We start from the raw sequence: 27,467 nt of genomic DNA, 5'->3' as shown, positions 1-27,467 counted from the left end.
TGCCCCACAACAATCTAGCAAGTTGTACTTCACTCTTTCTGAACATACTTGACCATATGTAACATCACTGAATGTAAGTGTAATGAGTGCAGAAAGTCACAAGCAAAAAAAACAAGGAAAGCGATCATTCTGTGATTTTAACCCATGACCAGCAGAACTTGACATAGCTAAGGGACACAATTTGCACCTTGATATTTTATGAGACTATACACAGAAATGTGTCACTATAACTGCCTTACCTGCACGGAGTACATGATAATCTTGAAGCACTTGATGGCAAACACATTGGGACTCCAAAGCTTGTGATTGTCGAAATGACTGAAACATACAAATTCATTGTTGTAGTTGATGAATTCATTGTTTTTTTTGTTTTCGTTGTTTTCGTTGTTGTTGTTGTTGATGATGATGATGATGATGATGATGATGATGATGATGATGAGCAATATTCCAGCAATACGATGCTGGCTCATAAATAATCAAATCTGGACCAGGCAATACAGTGGTTGATAATGTGAACACTATACACCTATTCACCAAGCCCATTCAGAGACACTAAAGAAATGTCAGACAACGTCAAAATCTTGTTCTAATGGAGCAACATATCATGACAATGGACACACAAGGACATACTCTGCATCATTTTGCTTCCCAGGAAGTTAAGAACACTGGCAAACTTGGACTTTGACAATTATTAAAATGCAAATATTGAAAAGTTATAACAATTTTACAGGCAATGTCATGAAATGTTGATCCTTTCTTACTTTGTTAAAAAAAATATATAAAAAATCAAATACCTCATGTGAGGGAGGATGTTGTTTCACCTCATTATAAACTGGTATCCTAATTTTGCACACTCATTGCACATGTACATGGATCCATATTTCACATTGCTATTTTGGTTTGTTTGAGATGCTATTGCACTTGGTTTTTGTACCTAGTTTATACTATACATAGTACATTGTAGCACATTATTAAGGAGTCCAGTCAGTGTCCGAAATAACTGCCTGCCTGTCAGGCTGCAAGACATTTTCCTCTACCTGCCTGAAAGTCTGGCACATAATTTGAAGCCAATTTACATCTTCAGTTTTATCATAGTAATTGTCAGCATTATATCAACTGAATCAAGATGCGATTTGTCTCTTATTTTTTGTGTTTTTTCAATATCAATAATGTCTGAGTGCGGACAGGTAACATTGAAGATGGGCAGGCAACACTTATGGTTTACCTGCCCATCTGTCATGTTGGGTTTTTAAATTATTTCAAACACTGAGTCCATTTAAAAAGGTTCTTCTTAAAAACTGGTTCAGCAAGATCATACTGATATGGATTGTATTGGATGAAACATATTGCAAGCAACCGATGCATCAATATCTTGTTGCATCGCCTGATTGTATACAGTCTTCCAAACATGTCACCTGTCTGATGCGTGGGGACCAGGAGAGACTGGGATCCATCAACATATGGTGAAGGTATTGGGTTCATGGAAACTAACAGACTGGGAAACATTCCCCCTTATTCTGGACACAACTGTCTGGAAACATCTAGATTAGCATATGTCCAGATTAACTCAGCGTGGCTACATAGAAACGCTACTCTTGTTATATATAGATGTCCCAACATTAATAGTTCAAAACCAGGTTTCAAAGCTACCAGGGTTTGGATTAAAAGGTTTCCACTGTATATTTAATTCCTGATGACAAGGGAGTGTGTCTGCACACAAGCCTTGCTGTTCACATTCTGTCACTGTGCCAACAATAGATTGTCACAAAATAAAAGCTGGCAGGATCATTAAAACCCTCCCACCTTATATTTCTTCAATAGATCGCAATGAAGGTCGCTTCAGATTTCACTGGCTCAAGTACTGGCACACATCAATCATCCACGGATAGAACTCTAGCATGAGATTTACCCAAATGATTAAGAGATGGAATGGACAAGGAAGTTATTGATTGTGTTATTGATTGACTCCCCTCCTGCAGCAACTGTCAATTTCATCATATTGCCCTGATTATGGCCTTCACAACATTAACAGGTCCGTAACACATCGCCCATTGCAGCAGGCACCTTTTGTGGCAAGACAATACTGACCATGTTCTTTTACCAGTCTTTGTTGTTGACAGTCTCTAAAGACTTGTTGGAAAATGCAGTTAAATTCTACATCAAACTAACAGTGAGTGAGTGAGTGAGTATGGTTTTACGCTGCTTAACAATATTCCAGCAATATCACGGCAGGGGACACCGGAAATGGACTTCACACATTGTATCCATGTGTGTAATCGAATCTGGGTCTTCGGCGTGACAAGCGAACACTTTAACCACCAGGCTACCCCACCGCCCCAAACTAACAGTGATACTGCCATCCTTCACACACCTTTCTCAAAATTGTAATAAGGGGTTTTCTTGCAATAATCCACTTAATAATTTATCACTCGATGTGTCAGATCGTCTGGATACCTGACCGCCTGTGTGCCTGACTGACTCTCTAATTGCTTGACTGTCTGCTTGACTGCCTGACTGTCTGACTGCCTGTGCACCTGCCTGTCTGTCTAATTGATTGACTGTCTGACTGCCCATGTGCCTGACTGACTCTCTAATTGCTTGACTGTCAGAGTGTCTGACTGCCCGTGTGTCTGCCCGAATGTCTACTTGCTGGACTTTGTGGCTGCCTGAATGTCTAATTGCTTGACAGTCTAACAGCCTGTGTGGCTGCCTGAATGTCTTACTGCTTGACAGTATGACTAGCTTAGTGTGCCTGCCTTATTAGCCGAAGGCTTGACTGTCTGTCTAGTTGCTTAATGTCTGACTGCCTGTGTGGCTGCCCGTATGTCTAATTGCTTGACAGTCTGACTGTCTGTCCAACTCCCTGTGTGCCTGACTGATTCTCTAATTGATTGACTGTCTGACTGACTGCCTGACTGTCTGACTGCCTATGTGCCTGACTGACTCTCTAATTGATTGACTGTCTGACTGACTGCTTGACAGTCTAACAGCCTGTGTGGCTGCCTGAATGTCTAATTGCTTGACAGTATGACTAGCTTAGTGTTCCTGCCTTATTAGCTGAAGGTTTGACTGTCTGTCTAGTTGCTTAATGTCTGACTGCCTGTGTGGCTGCCCGAATGTCTAATTGCTTGACAGTCTGACCGTCTGTCCAACTGCCTGTGTGCCTGCCTGAATGTCTATTTGCTTGACAGTCTGATTGCCTCATTGCTTGACAGTCTGACTCCATGTGTGCCTGTCTGAATGTGTAATTGCTTGACAGTATGGCTGTCTGTCTAATTGTTTACAGTCTGACTGCCTGTGTCCCTGTCTGTTGTCGAATTGCTTGACTGTCTGACTGCCTATGTGGCTGCCTGAATGTCTAATTACTTGACTGTCTGACTGTCTGTCTAATTGCTCAACAGTCTGATTGCCTGTGTGGCTGCCTGAATGTCTAATTGCTTACAGTCTGACTCCCTGTGTGGCTGCCTGAATGTCTAATTACTTGACTGTCCGACTGTCTGTCTAATTGCTCGACAGTCTGACTGCCTATGTGCCTGCCTGAATGTCTAATTGTTTGACAGTCTGACTGTCTGTCTGATTGCTTGACAGTCTGACTGCCTGTGTGGCTGCTTGACAGTCTGACTGTCTGTCTGATCGTTTGACAGTCTGAGTGCCTGTGTGGCTGCCTGAATGTCTAATTGTTTGACAGTCTGACTGATCGCTTGACAGCTGCTTGACAGTCTGACTGCCTGTGTGGCTGCTTAACAGTCTGACTGCCTGTGTGGCTGCTTGACAGTCTGACTGTCTGTCTAATTGCTTGACAGTCTGACTGTCTGTGTGGCTGCCTGAATGTCTAATTTCTGGACAGTATGACTGTCTGATTGCTTGACTGTCTGACTGTCTGTCTAATAGTTTGACAGCCTGACTGCCTGTGTGGCTGCCCGAATGTCTAATTGCTTGACTGTCTGACTGTCTGTCTCATTGCTTGACTGTCTGACTGCCTGTGTGGCTGCCTGAATGTCTAATTGCTTGGCAGTCTGACTGTCTGTGTGGCTGCTTGACAGTCTGACTGCCTGTGTGGCTGCTTGACAGTCTGACTGCCTGTGTGGCTGCTTGACAGTCTGAGTGCCTGTGTGGCTGCTTGACAGTCTGAGTGCCTGTGTGGCTGCTTGACAGTCTGACTGACTGTCTAATTGCTTGACAGGCTTACTGCCGGTGTGGCTGACAAATTATCTAATTGCTTGACTGTCTTACTGACTGTCTAATTGCTTGACAGGCTGACTGCTGGTGTGGCTGCCACAATGTCTTATTGCTTGACAGTCTGACTGCTGGTGTGGCTGCCAGAATGTCTAATTGCTTGACAGTCTGACTGCTTGTATGGCTGCCACAATGTCTTATTGCTTGACAGCCTGACTGCCTGTGTGGCTGCCTGAATGTCTAATTGCTTGACTGTCTGACTGTCTGTCTCATTGCTTGACTGTCTGACTGCCTGTGTGGCTGCCTGAATGTCTAATTGCTTGGCAGTCTGACTGTCTGTGTGGCTGCTTGACAGTCTGACTGCCTGTGTGGCTGCTTGACAGTCTGACTGCCTGTGTGGCTGCTTGACAGTCTGAGTGCCTGTGTGGCTGCTTGACAGTCTGAATGCCTGTGTGGCTGCTTGACAGTCTGACTGACTGTCTAATTGCTTGACAGGCTTACTGCCGGTGTGGCTGACAAATTATCTAATTGCTTGACTGTCTTACTGACTGTCTAATTGCTTGACAGGCTGACTGCTGGTGTGGCTGCCACAATGTCTTATTGCTTGACAGGCTGACTGCTGGTGTGGCTGCCACAATGTCTTATTGCTTGACAGTCTGACTGCTGGTGTGGCTGCCAGAATGTCTAATTGCTTGACAGTCTGACTGCTTGTATGGCTGCCACAATGTCTTATTGCTTGACAGTCTGACTGCCGGTGTGGCTGCCAAAATGTCTAATTGCATGGTCCAGGTTTTGAAAACTTTTCCATTTTGTCCTTGGTAATGCCATTCAGACACTAAATCAAATTGCTTTAAAGGCACTTTTCAAGCCCTTTTTTCCTGATTAACCATGCCCCAAATACTGTAAATTTAATCCCAACAACGACTGACAGTTTTCCTGGTGACGACTGCTTTGTCTGTGTGTCACAGTTTATCCCATCACACCAATATCAATTTCCTTCCTTCAGCAGTAACGCCATGCCTTGTTTCTGTCTTTTGTTTCATGCACCCACTAGTACTTTGAAACACATGTGAGATTAGAAACACACTTCCCCATGATGTAAACACAATTTGACTGGTTCCCAGACCCTCTGTTTGGTCTGTCGCAGGAACGGGAGGTGAGGTGAAATGGGGTTTACACGTCACGTCCGAGATTATATCACTTGTTTTAGCCCCTTAATGCCGAGCGCCAGACAGGGTAACAACAAGTACCATCTTTTAACATCTTTTGGTATGACACGGCTGGGGATCGAACCCCGGACCTTCCGCTCTCCGGGCGGACGCTCTACCACTAGACTACGGAGGCGGTCCGCAGGAACAGGAACCAGTCTAGAGTTTCAAGTGCTGCTCATGATAATGCTAATAACACTATATTCAGTAATGCAATGCACAATAAAATTAGCAGAAGACTTTCTTTCTTTACATGGTGTAAGCGACAAGAAGTCAACAACGCATTAAAACTTGATCAATAATAATTTTCAGTTGCAATTTTATTATACAGATTTTGTTCACAATCTAGCACTTTTCAAGAACTGTAAAACAAATTCCAGTGCTTTTCCAGGATATTTTAAGTGTAGGATAAAGCATGTCCGAGGGTATTTATGATATATAAGACCCACATCTGTGGGATTAAGCCGAGGGGCATCAGCCCTGAAGTATTATCCCAAGGATAAGGGTTTTTAATATCATAAAAACCCTAGGGGAAGTGTTTTATCTAACTTATGAACCGAAAAAAAGAAACTTAAAAAACCCATTTATCAACAGTTTTATGTTTCAAACAGACTTTCCTTGAACTTTAGGAAACAGGCGTAAAATGTCTGTTGCTGGTCTATAGTTCTTGAAAAGACATTGTGATTTATCAACGCCTCTGTAGCCTAGTGGTACACTTACTGGGCTACAGATACGAAGGTTGCATGTTCAATCCTCTGGAATATAAAGAAAACATTTGTCATTTGATTTTACATATGGAAGTTGTTTGAATAAAATCCCCAGAATATTATAACACATTACATAGCAAATATGACTGGAATATACTATAAAATCCCAGGATCGAACCCCTGTCCGTCCGCTCCCCAGTCAGACGCTCTATCCATTAGACCATGTCTATATTACAAGTAAGACCACCATTACCCAAGTCTTGGATCCAGCAAGTACAGCCATCATAATAACCCATCACTGCTCTATTGACCATTTACTTATTGTTTGTTTCTTACTTTTCTGTCTTTATATGTTTTAGTGAAAAATTCTCTAAAACCAGATAATGAACTGATTGGGCCTACAAATGAAAAATAGATCCTTTTACTCATGTTTTCCTTTACTAAACAAACCATCGATGTAAAAGGGGGAAAAAATAGCCAGCACTCACACAGCATGAGATGCCAGCTGTGAGTACGGTATCTTGGCAGCCCATAGGGAAGGAGACAAATGGCCGGAGGTCCAACAGGTGTGTGTTTTGATTTAACTGTGTGCTCTCGTTAACTCAGGCGACAAATCACTTTCAGTGTTTATTGAACTAATCAATAATGCCTTCTATTCATGTTGCTTGATAAAATACAAAACAATTCCAGTTTTAAAGCAGTGAGAAACCTCCAGAGATTGTAGTGCTAAGATGATCTGAACTCTGATACTGGAACACAGACTTATGACAGTCCTGGTGTATATATCTCTGTGGAACTGAACCCTGATCCTGCCTTTAAGCAACTCCAAAATGACGGCTAAGTTTGACAGTTTGTTCAGCGATATGAACACATGTTTATTGCTGAACTTCGGTCTCTGAATGAACCCAGTGAAAGGGACCGCTTCATTTCTGCCTGCCAATATTTAATGTCTCGATGCTCATATATCTCATTATATCTTATAGATTTTTCCATTCCTGCCTACAGACATGACAATATCTGATAGGCCACTGGTCATGGTGGAACTAGCAATGTGAGAACTTCAAGATGATGTAAATGCCATGACATGATGGGATTGTGTTGCACATGGTATAAGCATGATAAGTAGTATTGCTAATCAGGGCAAATTACTTCTTGGTCTTCAGACAGGACCAGAAATGCAAGATATGTGATTGTATAATTGTGAATTTTCAGTCACAAGCAAAATTAAACAGTAGAAACCAAATTAGGTAGAGGCAGGACATATGAGTGAGCGAGTGAGGTTCTACACAGATTTTAGCAATATTCCAGCAGTATCCCGAGGGGGCACACAAGAAATGGGTTTCACATATCTTACCCATGTTGGGAATTGAACCTGGGTCTTCAGCGTGATGACGCTTTAAACACTAGCCTACCCCAAAATCCTGGCATGGCATATGAATGACTGGGCTTCTGGTGATTGTCAGGGATTTACCTGTCTGATATATTTGGAGGTCTAGGGGACTGAAAGCCTTGAATTATAAGGGTACCAAGTTATCAAACTCGGGTCCCTATTTACAAAATGGAGGTCCCACAGAAATGTAAAAAAGGTATCATGGCACTGTAGCAGTTAACAGTTTAAAATGTCAATAAAGACAGACCATAAAAAAACGGTTGAAGTTAGCAGCAATATTTCATGTGTAAATAAGGACAAAAAAATAACACTAACACTAAAGTCTACTGTCTGAACAAAATTAAATCAACAAAGACCATGGCTCTGTGTGTGTGTGTGTGTGCGTGCGTGCGTGCGTGCGTGCGTGCGTGTGTGTGTGCGGTCAATTATGTAAAAAAATTAACTTTAAGTGGTACCCAAGTTATGAAATAGCAGCATTCATTTCTAAACATTCACAAAACAAGTCTGACCAAGAGGATGCACTCTGTATTATTTTTTTTGCATCCATTTCTGTATGGGTATAGGATACAGAGATTTCACATCTGGTAAATCCCTGTTATGTGTCAGTTATATCAGAAAGTATAAGGCTTTCAAGAATTCTGTGACACAGATCAATTCTGCATCGGTTACATATGTATTCACGATTTCTTTTGTTTCTTACAACTGAATACATCAAAGTGCCACTATGCAATTACCTTTCAAAGTTTAAGTGACTTCATTTCCGGCTTAGAGGTGTCTTGTTCAGCCTATATAGAATCTTTACGTTTGGATGTAATCAAATTTTCTCAGTAAAAGAGGCAGGCATTTTTACCTTACTCTTAATTTCTCCTAGCAATTTGGAAATGAATAAAAGTTTATTGATTTTTGATCAAGCATGTTAAAGACTAATCAGCAAGCATTTGGTATAGATTGAGTCTTCTCGGCAATCCCATGTGTCTGAGGAAGTGTGGAAGAGAGTATGTGTTGTCAGCAGGCCGATATTGACCAAGACACAGGTAGTACAGGCTGAGAGAAAGGAGACCCACGGGAGCTGGAGTGAACCTAATTCAACCTTGTGACTCATAGCCCCTAGGAATGCAGTCTGTCATTACGCCATCCAGCCCAACAGAGAACAGGGCTGAGGAAGATGTAATGGCATGGGGCCCTGGCTGCATGATATAGCTGGAGCACAATTGTCTTCTGACCAGGCATGAAATCATGAAATTGGTTTGTTTGTCAGTCCGTGTATGTTAGTAATGCTGGTGTATGAGGGTGATTAGTGACGGCATAAACATGATTGAGTGGACCGCAATAACAGGTGCTGAAGACAAGACATGAGTCCTGGCTCTTGACATGTTTGTAAAGAGTAACCTAGCTGGTACAGTCAGTTCCACCAAACTAGTATTATAAAATCAACAGAGAGTGGTGGAAGTGATTATTCAATCATCTGTCAAACCAATATGAAACTACAATTGAAAGAATTAAGTGCTTGCGTGCATGTGTGTTGGGTTGTGTCTGTGTCAGTGTGTGTCTGTGTCAGAGTGTGTCTGTGTCAATGTATGGCTGTGCCAGTAAGTCCTTGTCAGTGTGTGTCTGTGTCAGTGTGTGTCTGTGTCAATGTATGTCTGTGCCAGTATGTCTGTGTCAGTGTGTGTCTATCAGTGTTTGTGTGTGTGTGTGTCTGTGTTAGTGTGTGTCTGTGTCAATGTGTGTCTGTGTCAGCATGTGTCTGTGTCAGCGTGTGTCTGTTAGCATGTGTCAGTGTGTGTCTGTGTCTATTTCAGTGTGTGTGTCTGTATTAGTGTGTGTCTGTGTTAGTTTTTGTCTGTGTCAATGTGTGTCTGTGTCAGCATGTGTCTGTGTCAGCGTGTGTCTGTCAGCATGTGTCAGTGTGTGTCTGTGTCTATTTCAGTGTGTGTGTCTGTATTAGTGTGTGTCTGTGTTAGTTTTTGTCTGTGTCAATGTGTGTCTGTGTCAGTATGTCAGTATATATGTCTGTGCCAGTATGTCTGTGTCAGTGTGTGTGTGTGTGTGTGTGTGTGTGTGTGTGTGTGTGTGTGTGTGTGTGTGTGTGTGTGTGTGTGTGTGCCTCAGTGTGTCTGTGTCAGTGTGTCTGCCTGTATCAGTGTGTCTGTGTCTGCCTATATCAGTGTGTGTCTGTGTCAGTGCCTGTGTGTGTCTGTGTCAGAGTGCATCTGTGTCATTGTGTCAGTGTGTTTCTGTGTCAGTGTGTATCTGTCAGTGTGTGTCTGTGTCTGTGTGTGTCTGTGTGTTGTAGTGCTCGCCCACTGAGATACCATGTTTGCAGTTTACATGGATACCCCACTAATACACAGTATTCGCATCAAAACCAGACAGTGCTTGTTTTACCCGCTTAATGCCGAGCAACAGGTAGGGAAACAATCAAAATCTTTTAACATCTTTCCGTATGACACAGTAACTATGTGTACCCATGTGAGACATGTATGTGATGAACCAGTGAGAGACCAGTAACAGAAGTGATATGGTAACAATGTGTACCTATGTGAGACATGTATGTGATGAACCAGTGAGAGACCAGTAACAGAAGTGATATGGTAACAATGTGTACCCATGTGAGACATGTATGTGATGAACCTGTGAGAGACCAGTAACGAAGTGAAATGGCAACTATGTGTACCTATGTGAGACATGTATGTGATGAACCTGTGAAAGACCAGTAACAGAAGTGAAATGGCAACTATGTGTACCTATGTGTACCTATGTGAGACATGTATGTGATGAACCAGTGAGAGACCAGTAACGAAGTGAAATGGCAACTATGTGTACCCATGTGAGACATGTAAGTGATGAACCAGTGAGATACCAGTAACAGAAGTGAAATGGCAACTATGTGTACCTATGTGTACCTATGTGAGACATGTATGTGATGAACCAGTGAGAGACCAGTAACAGAAGTGATATGGCAACTATGTGTACCCATTTGAGACATGTATGTGATGAACCAGTGAGAGACCAGTAACAGAAGTGATATGGCAACAATGTGTACCTATGTGAGACATGTATGTGATGAACCAGTGAGAGACCAGTAACAGAAGTGATATGGCAACTATGTGTACCCATGTGAGACATGTATGTGATGAACCAGTGAGAGACCAGTAACAGAAGTGATATGGCAACAATGTGTACCTATGTGAGACATGTATGCGATGAACCAGTGAGAGACCAGTAACGAAGTGAGATGGCAACTATGTGTACCTATGTGTACCTATGTGTACCTATGTGAGACATGTATGTGATGAACCAGTGAGAGACCAGTAACGAAGTGAAATGGCAACTATGTGTACCTATGTGTACCTATGTGTACCTATGTGTACCTATGTGAGACATGTATGTGATGAACCAGTGAGAGACCAGTAACGAAGTGAAATGGCAACTATGTGTACCCATGTGAGACATGTAAGTGATGAACCAGTGAGAGACCAGTAACGAAGTGAAATGGCAACTATGTGTACCTATGTGTACCTATGTGTACCTATGTGAGACATGTATGTGATGAACCAGTGAGAGACCAGTAACGAAGTGAAATGGCAACTATGTGTACCCATTTGAGACATGTATGTGATGAACCAGTGAGAGACCAGTAACAGAAGTGATATGGCAACTATGTGTACCTATGTGAGACATGTATGTGATGAACCAGTGAGAGACCAGTAATAGAAGTGATATGGCAACTATGTGTACCTATGTGTACCTATGTGTACCCATGTGAGACATGTAAGTGATGAACCAGTGAGAGACCAGTAACAGAAGTGAAATGGCAACTATGTGTACCTATGTGTACCTATGTGTACCTATGTGAGACATGTATGTGATGAACCAGTGAGAGACCAGTAACGAAGTGAAATGGCAACAATGTGTACCCATGTGAGACATGTATGTGATGAACCAGTGAGAGACCAGTAACAGAAGTGAAATGGCAACTATGTGTACCTATGTGTACCTATGTGTACCTATGTGAGACATGTATGTGATGAACCAGTGAGAGACCAGTAACGAAGTGAAATGGCAACTATGTGTACCCATTTGAGACATGTATGTGATGAACCAGTGAGAGACCAGTAACAGAAGTGATATGGCAACTATGTGTACCTATGTGAGACATGTATGTGATGAACCAGTGAGAGACCAGTAACAGAAGTGATATGGCAACAATGTGTACCTATGTGAGACATGTATGAGATGAACCAGTGAGAGACCAGTAACAGAAGTGATATGGCAACTATGTGTACCTATGTGAGACATGTATGTGATGAACCAGTGAGAGACCAGTAATAGAAGTGATATGGCAACTATGTGTACCCATTTGAGACATGTATGTGATGAACCAGTGAGAGACCAGTAACAGAAGTGATATGGCAACTATGTATATCCATGTGAGACATGTATGTGATGAACCAGTGAGAGACCAGTAACAGAAGTGAAATGGCAACTATGTGTACCTATGTGTGACGCTATCCAAAGGAATAACAAAGTGCAAGAGTTGAATTATAGTATTTGCCAGCATAAGTTTACACACACATTCAAAAGACACATCATGTATTAGTGATTCATCCCAATGTTCTCAGTGGAGAACACCTATGTGAGACATGTATGTGATGAACCAGTGAGAGACCAGTAACAGAAGTGAAAAGACACATCATGTATTAGTGATTCATCCCAATGTTCTCAGTGGACAGAATTTCTGCCAGATATCCTCTTTAATCTCCAGCACTCATTCAGAGGCAGCTAATGATCAATATTCACTGTCTATCCCAACTGTGCCTACAGTCACAAGGTAACAGCTCATCAAATGCACTCAGAAACTTTCCCCACCATATCATCCCATGAGGTGACACTTCCTGAGCAAAACATCTCCAGGAGTCCTACCCCAGATGCACTCGACAAGATGAAACTGAACCAGTGCACACTTATTTCAATTGTGAATGTTCCCTTCAACCACAGACTTCATACCCAAGAGCCTTGTCAGCTTTTGTCTGCAAATTTACCTGACATTGTCCATCACCAATATCGAAAAGCTAATCGCCTATATTGGCTGCTGGTCCAACACTGCATACATGACATGACATTTGAGAAATGTCAGAGAATTAATATGAAATAGAACCCAACAAAACATTGCAGAATATATCTACATCCTACAGAGGTACTCACATTAACACTGGCCTGAGCACCGTCTCGATGTAGCCATAGGAAGCCCGACACACCAGGTCCCGGAACACCGTCTCGGCTGCATAGGAGGGACTCTCCTCATCCCGAGGACTGTCTGCCCCCTGGCTCAACACACTGACAGGAGAAGGAGAACAACTCTGTTACCAAAGTACAAATGATGATACCATGTTGGTAAACTATTACATATACGACATGTTTATATACTGAATGATAGCTTAACAAATGGTGAATTGTGTTAGAACAGTGGGAATATGGCTAACTTGTTCTATGCTCTCTGCAGATTCATGTTACTGAAACCTAAATATTCTTCTAACCTGCACAAACACAGATCAAGATAAAGTTTCAAGATCTGTTTGCGAAGATTCTGTCTCTTCTGACTGTGACATTTATACAAGTGCTGCTTTGTTTGATGTATTGATATGTAAATTATCACTGCTGATAACTCAATTCAAAATGATAATATATATATTAGCAGATGGTTAATTCTTTAAAAAACACAGAATTTAAAGCATGGTAATTTGAGAAGATTTTTTTTCAAGCTAGTCCTGCCACAGAACAGACAACGCTCTCAGACCATCCTAATTCATGCGTTACATTTTGTGGCACAGAAAATCAATATCAGCTGGCCCAAATAACAATTTAGGGCTCCAAATACCATCAGCTTTCTCGAGAATTGACAAAATTATGGCTTGTAGATCAAGTTAAACTTGTGATCGTTGAGAAGCTATACACCCCCAATGATGTCATACACTCACCTCCTCTCCTCCAAGTTGTACAGAAGTGAAGGCTACCATAGCTACACTCATCTTCTCTCTTCCAAGTTGTACAGCATAGAGGGTTACCATAGCTACACACTCACCTTCTCTCCTCCGTGTTGTACAGCATAGAGGGTTACCATAGCTACACTCACCTTCTCTCCTCCATGTTGTACAGCGTAGAGGGTTCCCATAGCTACACACTCACCTTCTCTCCTCCATGTTGTACAGCATAGAGGGTTACCATAGCTACACACTCACCTTCATGTTGTACAGCATAGAGGGTTACCATAGCTACACACTCACCGTCATGTTGTACAGCATAGAGGGTTACCATAGCTACACTCACCTTCTCTCTGCCATGTTGTACAGCGTAGAGGGTTACCATAGCTACACTCACCTTCTCTCCTCCATGTTGTACAGCAGTGATGGTACTATCTTGTCCATGTGCACAGGATCCCAGATGTTGACCTGCAAGTCATCCGAAACTGTCTTCCTCACCACACCCTGAAGTCCACTCAGACCTGCCTGTCGGATCCTACGACGACAGCAAAACACAGTCATCACATCTAACAACATTGTCACACCCGACTCAGACACCTACATTGGATGCAAGCCTCCAGGTAGCTCAAGGCATACAGGTGATCTCTCCAACTGTCTCAGTAGGCCTTATTCCATACTCCGTTAGCACAACCATGAGTGATGCCTCCAACACATGTATATATATATATATATACTCTGACACAAGCTATGACACACTATACCTGGCAGTGTCTAACACTGTCCAGGCTGCTAGTTGTGTCTCTGTATGTCTTAAGTTATTTTCATTATCTCCTGAGTCAGTGTTTCTCAGGCTGGTATTCCACAGAGGCTTAGATTATAGCTCAGCCAGAGGTCTGTGATGTGCAGCCAGCCATTAAGGAACAACTACCAAGTCACATCAAGAAGTGCTGAATTCCCCGCTGCTTGTTTCTGTCTGTGAATTATGTAACACTCATCCATCACTCCACAAGTGAATCCTTTGGAAAAATTGTCGAGACTCACTACAAAGATTGGCATTGTCTCAAATTAGTTCCCTCTTGCTTTCTTGCTACATAGCTCTCAATATGATTCATTAGTTCGTATCAGTGGTAATTCAGACTCCTTCTAAGGTACAAGTGGGTCCAGGCAGGAGCTGAAAGGAGTTTGAAAATTGGTAATCGTAATCCACACATCAGATTGATGAGATATTAATGAGAGATCTAGAACCAGGAGATGCTTTTTATCTAAGCAGGAGAAACACTCATATTTCTAATGACTCCCAACATAGTGTTCCTATCTTAAAGACCTGGTGTGAGGCTGCAAGACAGCTTTATCAACTTCACACTTTCTAAATGCTTCAGAAGAGGTGAGTGATTATAAATATTGCTTTATTTCTTAAAACTACATATATCATCAAAATGCAAATACAAACAATATCTCTAACAAAACATTCCAAACACACATGAGACACTAGTTTCATACTCAGACCCATGGTTACAAACAGAGAAAAGTGACTACTGTCAGCAAGTCAAGAGACATCCTGTTCAGGGCAGGGGACAATCCTCCCGACATATGTTACCAACTCTTTCCTATTAGCAATCATCAGGGAAGTAAAGCTATTCCAGTATCTTATAAAAATGTGTCACATACTTCAGGGAAACAAGATAACAACACAGCCATCCATGAAGCTTAATAGACTAATTATCACACTGTCAGTGCATGTTTCCACTGAATCAAACGCTCAGTGGCATGTCACTGACAGCATGTTCAAGTACTAACACTGAATCACCACGACTAACAGGCAAACCACCCTGGACAACAGTCATGATGAAGAGATCACTGTAACGAATAGACACAACTGCTGAAGTAGCATCTAGCTGTTGTGCATCTCTATGGAATCACTCGTAACTAACAGAACCAAACATTTCATTCCTTTCCCTTCCAATGACTGCAGTGTAAAATGAATGTCCCTACAACACATTTGTGATTACACATTTGTGCATGCTTTGATATGGTGATATGACTGTGGTGCAGTACTGGAGACTGCTTGCACCTGCCTTATAGTGTAGTGATCAAGCAGTGAGCCACCAGGAATCCATCAACTATGAGTCACACATCTCAACATGTCTTTGCAACAAAAAGGGAAAAGTAAACTCTGCTTCTGAGACATTTCTCTGTAAACAAGCTGATAAAGGCATCAAAGATCTACTCAAAACAGGAAAATCAATCATTTAAGAGCTTTCAAATATTGTTAAATATCGTATATTACATGATTCTAACAAAAACTGTGTGGAGCTCAGGTCCATGTGGCTGTAGATACACTATACAGCCAAGTGATGGCCGATGGTGAGAGCACCCTTCCCTGTTATCAGGGTGTGATGTCACACTAATACAGCCAGGGGATGGCCGATTGGGTGAGAGCACCCTTCCCTGTTATCAGGGTGTGATGTCACACTAATACAGCCAGGTGATGGCCGATTGGGTGAGAGCACCCTTCCCTGTTATCAGGGTGTGATGTCACACTAATACAGCCAGGGGATGGCCGATTGGGTGAGAGCACCCTTCCCTGTTATCAGGGTGTGATGTCACACTAATACAGCCAGGTGATGGCCGATTGGGTGAGAGCACCCTTCCCTGTTATCAGGGTGTGATGTCACACTAATACAGCCAGGGGATGGCCGATTGGGTGAGAGCACCCTTCCCTGTTATCAGGGTGTGATGTCACACTAATACAGCCAGGGGATGGCCGATTGGGTGAGAGCACCCTTCCCTGTTATCAGGGTGTGATGTCACACTAATACAGCCAGGTGATGGCCGATTGGGTGAGAGCACCCTTCCCTGTTATCAGGGTGTGATGTCACACTAATACAGCCAGGTGATGGCCGATTGGGTGAGAGCACCCTTCCCTGTTATCAGGGTGTGATGTCACACTAATACAGCCAGGGGATGGCTGATTGGGTGAGAGCACCCTTCCCTGTTATCAGGGTGTGATGTCACACTAATACAGCCAGGGGATGGCCGATTGGGTGAGAGCACCCTTCCCTGTTATCAGGGTGTGATGTCACACTAATACAGCCAGGTGATGGCTGATTGGGTGAGAGCACCCTTCCCTGTTATCAGGGTGTGATGTCACACTAATACAGCCAGGTGATGGCCGATTGGGTGAGAGCACCCTTCCCTGTTATCAGGGTGTGATGTCACACTAATACAGCCAGGTGATGGCCGATGGGGTGAGAGCACCCTTTCCCTGTTATCAGGGTGTGATGTCACACTAATACAGCCAGGTGATGGCGGAATGAGCTTGACACCGCTTTGATCAATATTTCAGTCAGCCAAAAGAAGAAGAAAGCCAACATGAGACGATAGTACTGAACGTGTGGGTCTTGGACATCCATGGGTAAGGTGATGACTGACCAAGGATCATAATCAGGCATATCTGAGGCCAAACCCATGCGGAGGGACAGACATCTGTACAGGAAACTGTGGTGCCTAAAACTATTAGGCCACTAATCAGGCACTAATAAAACCAGGTTTCCGTTCCACAAAGCAATCTTATCATTCGCTTAGTTTCACAACTTTTATAAGACTATGTTAACGTATGGGAGTTATTTAACAAATGTAAAATTTGGGATAACACTTTTTATGTAAAGTACAGATTCTAGTACTTTTTTAGGTTGAGAAACCCAGTGAGTGAGGCACAAAGTCAGCGATCTAACCCACTCTGCGACCGAGGCTACAACAAAAATGAAAGTCTGACAACTGGTAGTCTAGATCACATACTTTGTGTACCCCTCTGACAAGTGTAAATTGGTAGGGCTCCCATGACCAAAAGCTATGAATACACAATGTCATTTAGAAAGTGGTTAAATGTAACAAACGTTCTATTTGGGATAACACTTTCTTCATAAAGTACAGATTCTAGTACTTTTTTGAGTTGAGTCCCATGAGGTATTCAAACCCACACTGCCAGTCCCACAAAAGAATACTGGAATCTGTACTTAACGTAGAAAGTTTTATCCAAAATATAACATTTGTTACATCTGACCACTTTCGGAATGGCATTGTGTATTTGGGATCACTTTGTGGAAATGGGCCCGAGTGATGAGAGAGATTGCGAGCATCTACTTTCTGTGACATTATGCTGACAAACTAATATTTGTGTCATGATTAATCAAAACATATTGGTATTTCAATATGTGAAAGGCAATACACCTCAATGAACCAATTGCTTACATCATGTTTGTAAACATGGAACCACATTGCAACTTTTCATAAGTAACTTTTCTAATAACACAATTATAACACATTATGGCTTGTTATTCTACAGCAGCTTGTCCATTTAAATATTTGCCTCATCTCCAGATCACCGTGTGTTTCCATGGCAACAAGAGTAAACCTGGCATCAGTGATTATTTCTTCTGGCCTGTGCAGATCTTCCAAAACTAGCCCACCAATTCATTATAGTAGGATGTTAATAATTAATGGTGCAGTGACAGCACACTAGACTAATCAAGCCAGCATCCACCTAGTGGCCGACCCATATCACATCACATGGTTCTAGTATTTTCTAGCTTTTATTGTTCACAAGAAAAATTATTATCAGTAAATATCATTAACAGTATCAATAGTCTACATTAACCAACAGAAAACAATTTTGGCATCTCACTTATTCTATGTTATCTTTCTCCATGCTGCCCACTCTCAGTCAGCAGAGCTGTTTTCCTATACAAACCACTGTACAGACACCTTGGCCTAATCAACATACTCCAATTTAGACACAATCACAGTCATTTAGTTTTCTTCTGGAATACAGATTTATCAACAAAAAATCAAGATTTACTATCCCTGCTAAATCCTAAACCACAGTGCTGTTTCAAAACGCACTGCAAAAGAAGTATTTCCCTTGAGAGAGTTCCTAACAGCCTTACCACCAGGCAGGTAAGTGAGACATGGGGATGGGGGACACACTACTCTTTGATGCAAGTATTTGGTCTGATATGCCCTAAAGTACTTAACACAGAAACACCAGTCCTCTTCACATCCTTGCACTGCCTCTGCCTACAGAAACCCTCAAAGTCCAAATCAATCAATCAGTGCACAGACCACCGAGGACAACAGATCTTTCCTTCACATCATAATGGAGGCTTCTTACCCTCACTATGGTTACATGACAGCCAGGAAAGTTGAGCTTGTCAGTGTTCAAAGCAAACCCTCCAGAAGGTAAGTTTATGTCCTGAGCGTGAGAAATATAAGGTCACAATGATGACAAACAAAACATAAATCAATACGATCATGATGATAAGGTCCTAGTTGAGATGCTAATGACAAGTTTTATAATCAACTGAGCACCAACAGGAACTGCAGATCAACATAACAACTCATCAGTGTTGTCACATTGACAACGCCACTATGTGCAACTGTGTCATGTGTCTGCAAATGTCAATGTTCAATAGGCAGTAATCATGATGTGAGTAAGGCAATGGGATTCACTGTAACATCAGGCACAAATACATTCAATCAGACCATGACATATAGACAAATCACATCACACCAGCAACTGACACACTACATGAAACACTAACACATCACACCACATACTGACACACCACACAGAACACTAACGCATCACACCACATACTGACACACCACACAGAACACTAACACATCACACCACATACTGACACACCACACAGAACACTAACACATCACACCACATACTTACACACCACACAGAACACTAACACATCACACCACATACTGACACACCACACAGAACACTAACACATCACACCACATACTGACACACCACACAGAACACTAACACATCACACCACATACTTACACACCACACAGAACACTAACACATCACACCACATACTTACACACCACACAGAAGACTAACACATCACACCACATACTGTCACACAACACAGAACACTAACACATCACACCACATACTGACACACAACACTGCAATGCAACACAACACACACCACACTACACTGACATACCACACACTAACACAACACACCGCACACTAACACATCACACCGCACACTGACACACCACACAGAACACTAACACATCACACCACATACTTACACACCACACAGAACACTAACACATCACACCACATACTGACACACCACACAGAACACTAACACATCACACCACATACTGACACACAACACTGCAATGCAACACAACACACACCACACTACACTGACATACCACACACTAACACAACACACCGCACACTGACACACCACACAGAACACTAACACATCACACCACATACTGACACACAACACCGCAATGCAACACACCACACACCACACTACACTTACATACCACTCACTAACACAACACACACCACACACTGACATACCACACCACACACTGACACAAAACACCACAAACTGACACACCACACCACACACTGACACACCGCACCGCACAGCACCGCACCACACACTGACACACACCACACATCAGATACACCACACCACACACTGACACACACCACACACTGACACACCAGATACACCACATCACAAACTGACACACCACACCACACACCAGATACACCACACCACACACTGACACACCACACCACACACCAAATATACCACACCACACACTGACACACCACACCAGATACACCACACCACACACTGACACACACCACACACCAGATACACCACACCACACACTGACACACCACACACAAGATACACCACACCACACACTGACACACACCACACACCAGATACACCACACCACAAACTGACACACACCACACACAACACACACCAGATACACCACACCACACACTGAGACACCATATCACACACTGACACACCACACACCACAGCACACACTGACACACACCACACACTGACACACACCACACACTAGATACACCACACCACAAACTGACACACACCACACACCAGATACAACACACACCAGATACACCACACCACACACTGACACACCACACACCAGATACACACCACACACTGACACACAACACCACACACCAGATACACCATATCACACTGATACACACCTCACCACACACTAACACACCACACCACACACCAGATACACCACACCACAAACTGACATACACCACACACCAGATTACCCACACCACACCACACCACACCACACCACACACTGACACACCACACAACAGATACATCACACCACACACCAGATACACCACACCACACACTGACACACACCACACACCAGATACACCACACCACACCTCACCACACATGACACACCACACCACAAACTGACACACCACACCACAAACTGACACATACAAACAGATAGATACACACACTAACATATCTGACACAGACAAAGGTACTTAAACACCAGGCACAAAGATACACACTGACCATCAGATACACAGTCAATGACCTACCTGAGAGGCAGACAGGCATATCTTCTAATGGACATAATATCAACCTAAATAAATATGCTACATCAACTTCTATAAACGTAATGAATGTTATATTTGGGATAACACTTTCTTTGTTAAGTACAGTTGGCATTGTGTGTTCATAACTTCTATAAAGTTTTTCAACATTCACTTAATGCTTTGACAGGCTTCAACTTACAAATGCATCAATGCTATTCCCTTGCTGAAGGAAGTGACATGTCATTAATTCTGTAAATTGTGCCAAGCCCAGAGCAATGCACTGAAACTGTATAAATATATTTGTGCTGACAAAAATCAAACAAGAAGACAATATATTAATTCCATCAACCATTTGTACAATACAACTAAAATGGTTTCTCCATATTGTATTGCAGATACAGCTCGTGAGTAGGTCATGTTCTGACACAATCATCTGATCATTAAGGGTGGTAACCACCCTGCCCGGGTACAGGATACACACCACACAATCATCTGATCATTAAGGGTGGTAACCACCCTGCCCGGGTACAGGATACACACCACACAATCATCTGATCATTAAGGGTGGTAACCACCCTGCCCTGGTACAGGATACACACCACACAATCATCTGATCATTAAGGGTGGTAACCACCCTGCCCGGGTACAGGATACACACCACACAATCATCTGATCATTAAGGGTGGTAACCACCCTGCCCTGGTACAGGATACACACCACACAATCATCTGATCATTAAGGGTGGTAACCACCCTGCCCGGGTACAGGATACACACCACACAATCATCTGATCATTAAGGGTGGTAACCACCCTGCCCTGGTACAGGATACACACCACACAATCATCTGATCATAACATTAGATCATGAGATTAAGGCTTGTAAACAGATCACCCTACCCTGGTACAGGATACACACCACACAATCATCTGATCATAACATTAGATCATAAGATTAAGGCTTGTAAACAGATCACCCTACCCTGGTACAGGATACACACCACACAATCATCTGATCAAAAGATAAATGGTTGTAAACAGATCACCCTACCCTGGTACAGGATACACACCACACAATCATCTGATCATAACATTAGATCATAAGATTAAGGCTTGTAAACAGATCACCCTACCCTGGTACAGGATACACACCACACAATCATCTGATCATAACATTAGATCATAAGATTAAGGCTTGTAAACAGATCACCCTACCCTGGTACAGGATACACACCACACAATCATCTGATCATAACATTAGATCATAAGATTAAGGCTTGTAAACAGATCACCCTACCCTGGTACAGGATACACACCACACAATCATCTGATCATAACATTAGATCATAAGATTAAGGCTTGTAAACAGATCACCCTACCCTGGTACAGGATACACACCACACAATCATCTGATCATAACATTAGATCATAAGATTAAGGCTTGTAAACAGATCAGCCTACCCTGGTACAGGATACACACCACACAATCATCTGATCATAACATTAGATCATAAGATTAAGGCTTGTAAACAGATCACCCTACCCTGGTACAGGATACACACCACACAATCATCTGATCATAACATTAGATCATAAGATTAAGGCTCGTAAACAGATCACCCTACCCTGGTACAGGATACACACCACACAATCATCTGATCATAACATTAGATCATAAGATTAAGGCTTGTAAACAGATCACCCTACCCTGGTACAGGATACACACCACACAATCATCTGATCATAACATTAGATCATAAGATTAAGGCTTGTAAACAGATCACCCTACCCTGGTACAGGATACACACCACACAATCATCTGATCATAACATTAGATCATAAGATTAAGGCTTGTTAACAGATCACCCTACCCTGGTACAGGATACACACCACACAATCATCTGATCATAACATTAGATCATAAGATTAAGGCTTGTAAACAGATCACCCTACCCTGGTACAGGATACACACCACACAATCATCTGATCATAACATTAGATCATAAGATTAAGGCTTGTAAACAGATCACCCTACCCTGGTACAGCATACACACCACACAATCATCTGATCATAACATTAGATCATAAGATTAAGGCTTGTAAACAGATCACCCTACCCTGGTACAGGATACACACCACACAATCATCTGATCATAACATTAGATCATAAGATTAAGGCTTGTAAACAGATCACCCTACCCTGGTTCAGGATACACACCACACAATCATCTGATCATAACATTAGATCATAAGATTAAGGCTTGTAAACAGATCACCCTACCCTGGTACAGGATACACACCACACAATCATCTGATCATAACATTAGATCATAAGATTAAGGCTTGTAAACAGATCACCCTACCCTGGTACAGGATACACACCACACAATCATCTGATCATAACATTAGATCATAAGATAAATGGTTGTGTACAGGATACACACACAATTGCCAGTAAACATCAATGATGTCATCAATGTCTACCAATACCATCTTCACAGAAAATCAAACTATTAACCACAAACCCATGATGTCCTACACAAAACTCCAGATTTCCAAGAATTGCCATCACAAGTAACTTTCCCTGCTAATACAACTTCTCGGGCTGTTGACAAGCATGTTCAGTGGTAACAATATGTTTCCTAAAGCACATCTCAGTTTACATGCTGAATTCTCCAGAACGAGTGCCGAAACATCCAGAACCAAGAAGCACCAAGCACAAGGTGACCTAGCTTCCCCATATACAAGATATATCCATCACCTCCTCCTTGCTTTAAGCACCAGGACAATTAACATCCTCGCAGATAGTGGAGAACAGCACAGCCACCTCCGCCGCCACCAACAACTACTGCATTCAATAAAGCTATCCAGTCTAGTCTCTCTCAACAGGCTCAGCCTGCATGAAATGGACCAGTCCAGCACATTGCGAGCTGGGATAAGGGATACTATAGCGATACTCAATCACTCTGCCAGGATGGAGATCAATAATTGATCAGGTAGAGATGAGAGCGACTGAGGGTGTATTGAAGTAGTGCAGAGACAGTCGCAACGTCTCACGGTGCCTGAACTGTCACTGGGACTGCTTAGACCCCAGTGATCACCTTCCGAATCTCTGACATCACCAGCTCCAGGGACCTGATCCACTACATGACTGACAGTAACTCAACACAAATATGGCCATTATACAACAACAATATCTTACTCTGCATTTCTTCTATAGTCAACCTAAACTTGCAACTTTCTGGGGATTTTGAGAGTTAATATTAGGAACCTCAAGACTGCTGCATTGCAATGTATTGCAAATACCTGATACTAGATTCAAAACCAAACATAGAGGACCCCTTGCTGTAAAATTAGCATATATATTTTCATCTTCTCTCCCATAAAATGACATTAGGTGGCTGACACTGTGCTGTTCACAGTGCCTAAGGATTCTATTCATCTATGATGGAGACGAGTTCTGAAGGGCCAAGAACACATATTTTTTCCAGGAAGTACAGATCTGAGGTAATTGTTCCACTTAATAAAATAATGTTTAGATATTGTACAACTGCTTCATACTTTCATGTTTATATCAAACATTTTCTTGTTCTTCAAATAGATGGAATTTAACATCCTACAACCAAGGCAAAAATGCTCAATACTCCTGATCTAAGTATTTTGGGGGAAGGGACGGTACTAAATCTTTATACCAATTATATGTATCTTTAGCATACATGGGAATTCACTAATAATATTTCCCGTGTTACCTACATATCACTTAACACAGACATTAAATACCACCAAAACAATTCCATATATTTCATCCCCTGAACCAGAATTTCCTGATTGAAATGAATTCACCATAATATTTTGTAATCTCTTCGCTTGGTCCCTAACAGAATGAGAATGTATGATTGACTAGTTGCAAGAAGTATACACAACGTCAGTTGGGAAATTACATAGATTTTTCTGCTATACTGTCAAGTCACTCTGGTTTGACAAGTCTGATTAAGCAAATAGCACACAAAGCAACTAATGTCAAGGAAATGACAAACACTGTAGAATCAGACCCACATGAATATTTCAGATGCCTCAATAAGTAGAGGGAATTACTCAAAACACACAAGAACCATGCACATCCAACAACAAAATCACACACCAAATCAAACAATGTGTTTGTGTGGTTGCTCCGGCAGCAAGTCTACAAATTGATCAGCCTTCAGTTTCCATTAAAAACCAAGAGCTCTGGGCAAATGTCATAGAAAAAATCCATCATCAACAGAGTATTCCATTTAAAACACCCATGAATGAATCAATATTTAAAATGTCTCACATTTTTAGGGCTCCAAGGCAGAATGGCAAAGAGCCCTATTGTAATCATCAGGTATATTTTTTATCATAAGTTTTTATAATGTTATGATTAAATTATTATGCTGACTTATTTTACCCCAGGTGACTCAATAACCAATTGGCCGATTCTGTCCAAATTTTGTATGTGTATAAAGACGAGTACCGGTTACCAGTAAAATCCAAAGGCCATAGGCAAGATGACCAAGGACAGATAAGTTAGACATAATTCATGTTAAAAGACATATTTTTCCCTATTTCTCATATTGGATTCAAGGTTTTCAAAGAGCATTTGACTTTGTTTGGGGAAAAATGCCTGCAAAACCCTACTCCACAAGTTGAAATCCTTGGAAACTTTCTGCGAATTGCCTTCATACCTAATACATCAAACCATGTCTGTAGTTTTCTTAAATCTTGTTTGGTTGCGGACATATTTGATTTTACTTCTGATCGAATTTTTCTCATCAACTTTTACTGTAAAAATCATACCTTGTAAGGCTCTTCAAAGAAATGTTTGGATGCCATATATTTCACATTTTTGTCCATGGTTGCACGTCAAAGTAACTTAAAGTGGTGGCAATATTGGATCCAGGATTATCAGAATGCATTACTTGGTTTGGGTACATATACATCAAACCAAGTTTAGGATTTTAAAGAATATATTGTCCCAGAAAATTCTTGAAAAAAATAATTATGCTTCACACTGTTGAAAAAAAATAAACTGTGTGCCACAAAATTTACATTGTGTTGCAAGTTTTAATTAAAAAATATCTAGTCTGCATACAAAATTCAAGACACACACCCCCTAAAGAATATCAAATGGTCGGTCCCTAAGGCACCTAACTGCCAGCATACAAAGTCTGTGACCTAACCCACTCAGCCTCTCAGCCTTCCCTCCTTCCCTCCTCTCTCTCTCAGTTTAAGTTTGCAAACCAAACAGGCAATACCATCATACAATGAGTCAAACAAGTGGCTGCAGCAGCCATAAGTAACAGGCCCTAGGATAGATGTCACTGCACTCACAAATGTCCACAATTTTTCAGTCAGATATCTTGAAACTGATCTTTCACTCTCAGTTCTTGAATCCGGAATAGTGTTGGAAGCTGGCAGGAATTTGACGCTTTCAGATAAGAAATCAATCCAGACTTGGCCAGTAAAATAACATGCTAATCAGGATGTAAAAGGTCTTGAATCGCTCCTGTCGCTCTATTAAAGGAGCAGCCACCCTTTTAAAAGCTGTCCCAACCCCAAACTTCTCGAACAATCAAGTCTGCCATGTTTGTCAACACTTGGGGGCATGGGCGGGGGGGTCGGCAACTTTGTTTGTTTGCTGTTTAACACCAATATTCCAACTGTAAATAATCAAGTCTGAGCATCGATCCACACATTTCGGATACGATGCCATACATCTACCAAGTCAGCAAGCCTGACCACCCATTGTTAGTCAAAACGGACCACTGCGTCAGTTAAAACGGCCCACTATATAAATCAAAACAGACCAGTGTCAGTCAAAACAAACTACTGTGTCAGTCAAAAATGGGCCACTATATTATTTAAAACAGACCACTGTCAGTCAAAATAGACCACTGTCAGTCAAAACGGACCACTGTGTCTGTGTTAGTGACATATACACAAAGCCAAGTATGCCAAAGGATTCCTAAAAACTCTAAAGAAGATTCATTGAATATTAAATCCCTCAGATTTATTAGGTTTAAAAGATGTCGATCTTGTGGTTCAAAAGAATTAACATGGCGGCAGTGACAAAGGCAGACAAAAGAAATTTAAAATGTAGAGCAGAGCCGTCTCTTTACTGACTTATAGAAGGAGGGTCAAGAGATGCTTTGTCTTACAGCATTGTAAAGAGCAGATTTGTATCTGTAGAAGTATCCTTGTCAGGACTCCCAGTTGCATAGTCTTAATACGAGGTAGCTCGACAACAGATGCACAGTACTAATTTCATTATCAAAGCTGTAATTACCACAAAAGAAGGTTCCTGCCAAATCTCATTCACACCATCAAAATTAAATTTCTTTCTTCCCAAACAGGAGAGTTCCTCATCAGAGAGATGCAAGCTAACTCTTGATTATAACCTATAAAACGCCCAAGCCTTCCAGCATGTTACTGCTTTGTACAACAATCAAAACACACATACCCTCAACAAAGTGTTTAATCAAGTAGTTGAGGATCTTAAGAGCTGAACTTCCTTTTAAGAACGAAAA

General features: G+C 41.9%; 1 protein-coding gene across 2 annotated transcripts in view; it reads right to left on the bottom strand.

Annotated features, from left to right (window-relative positions):
• Positions 1 to 27,467, bottom strand: part of LOC139479118 (protein EFR3 homolog B-like) — a 94,385-nt gene that overhangs the window by 40,194 nt on the left and 26,724 nt on the right. For both annotated transcript variants that reach the window (XM_071261884.1, XM_071261885.1), the window contains exons 6-8: positions 13,863 to 14,000; positions 12,690 to 12,821; positions 240 to 318 (exon numbers count right to left, since the gene is read on the bottom strand). In XM_071261884.1, coding sequence (XP_071117985.1) covers positions 240 to 318; positions 12,690 to 12,821; positions 13,863 to 14,000 — 349 coding nt within the window. The remainder of the gene's footprint in view (positions 1 to 239; positions 319 to 12,689; positions 12,822 to 13,862; positions 14,001 to 27,467) is intronic.

This window comes from Haliotis cracherodii, unplaced genomic scaffold (assembly GCF_022045235.1).
Source record: "Haliotis cracherodii isolate W230 unplaced genomic scaffold, xgHalCrac1.p SCAF_4, whole genome shotgun sequence".
NCBI lineage: Eukaryota > Metazoa > Mollusca > Gastropoda > Lepetellida > Haliotidae > Haliotis > Haliotis cracherodii.
The sequence above is the reverse complement of the archived record's forward strand: the minus strand, read 5'-3'. Positions and strand labels throughout refer to the sequence as shown.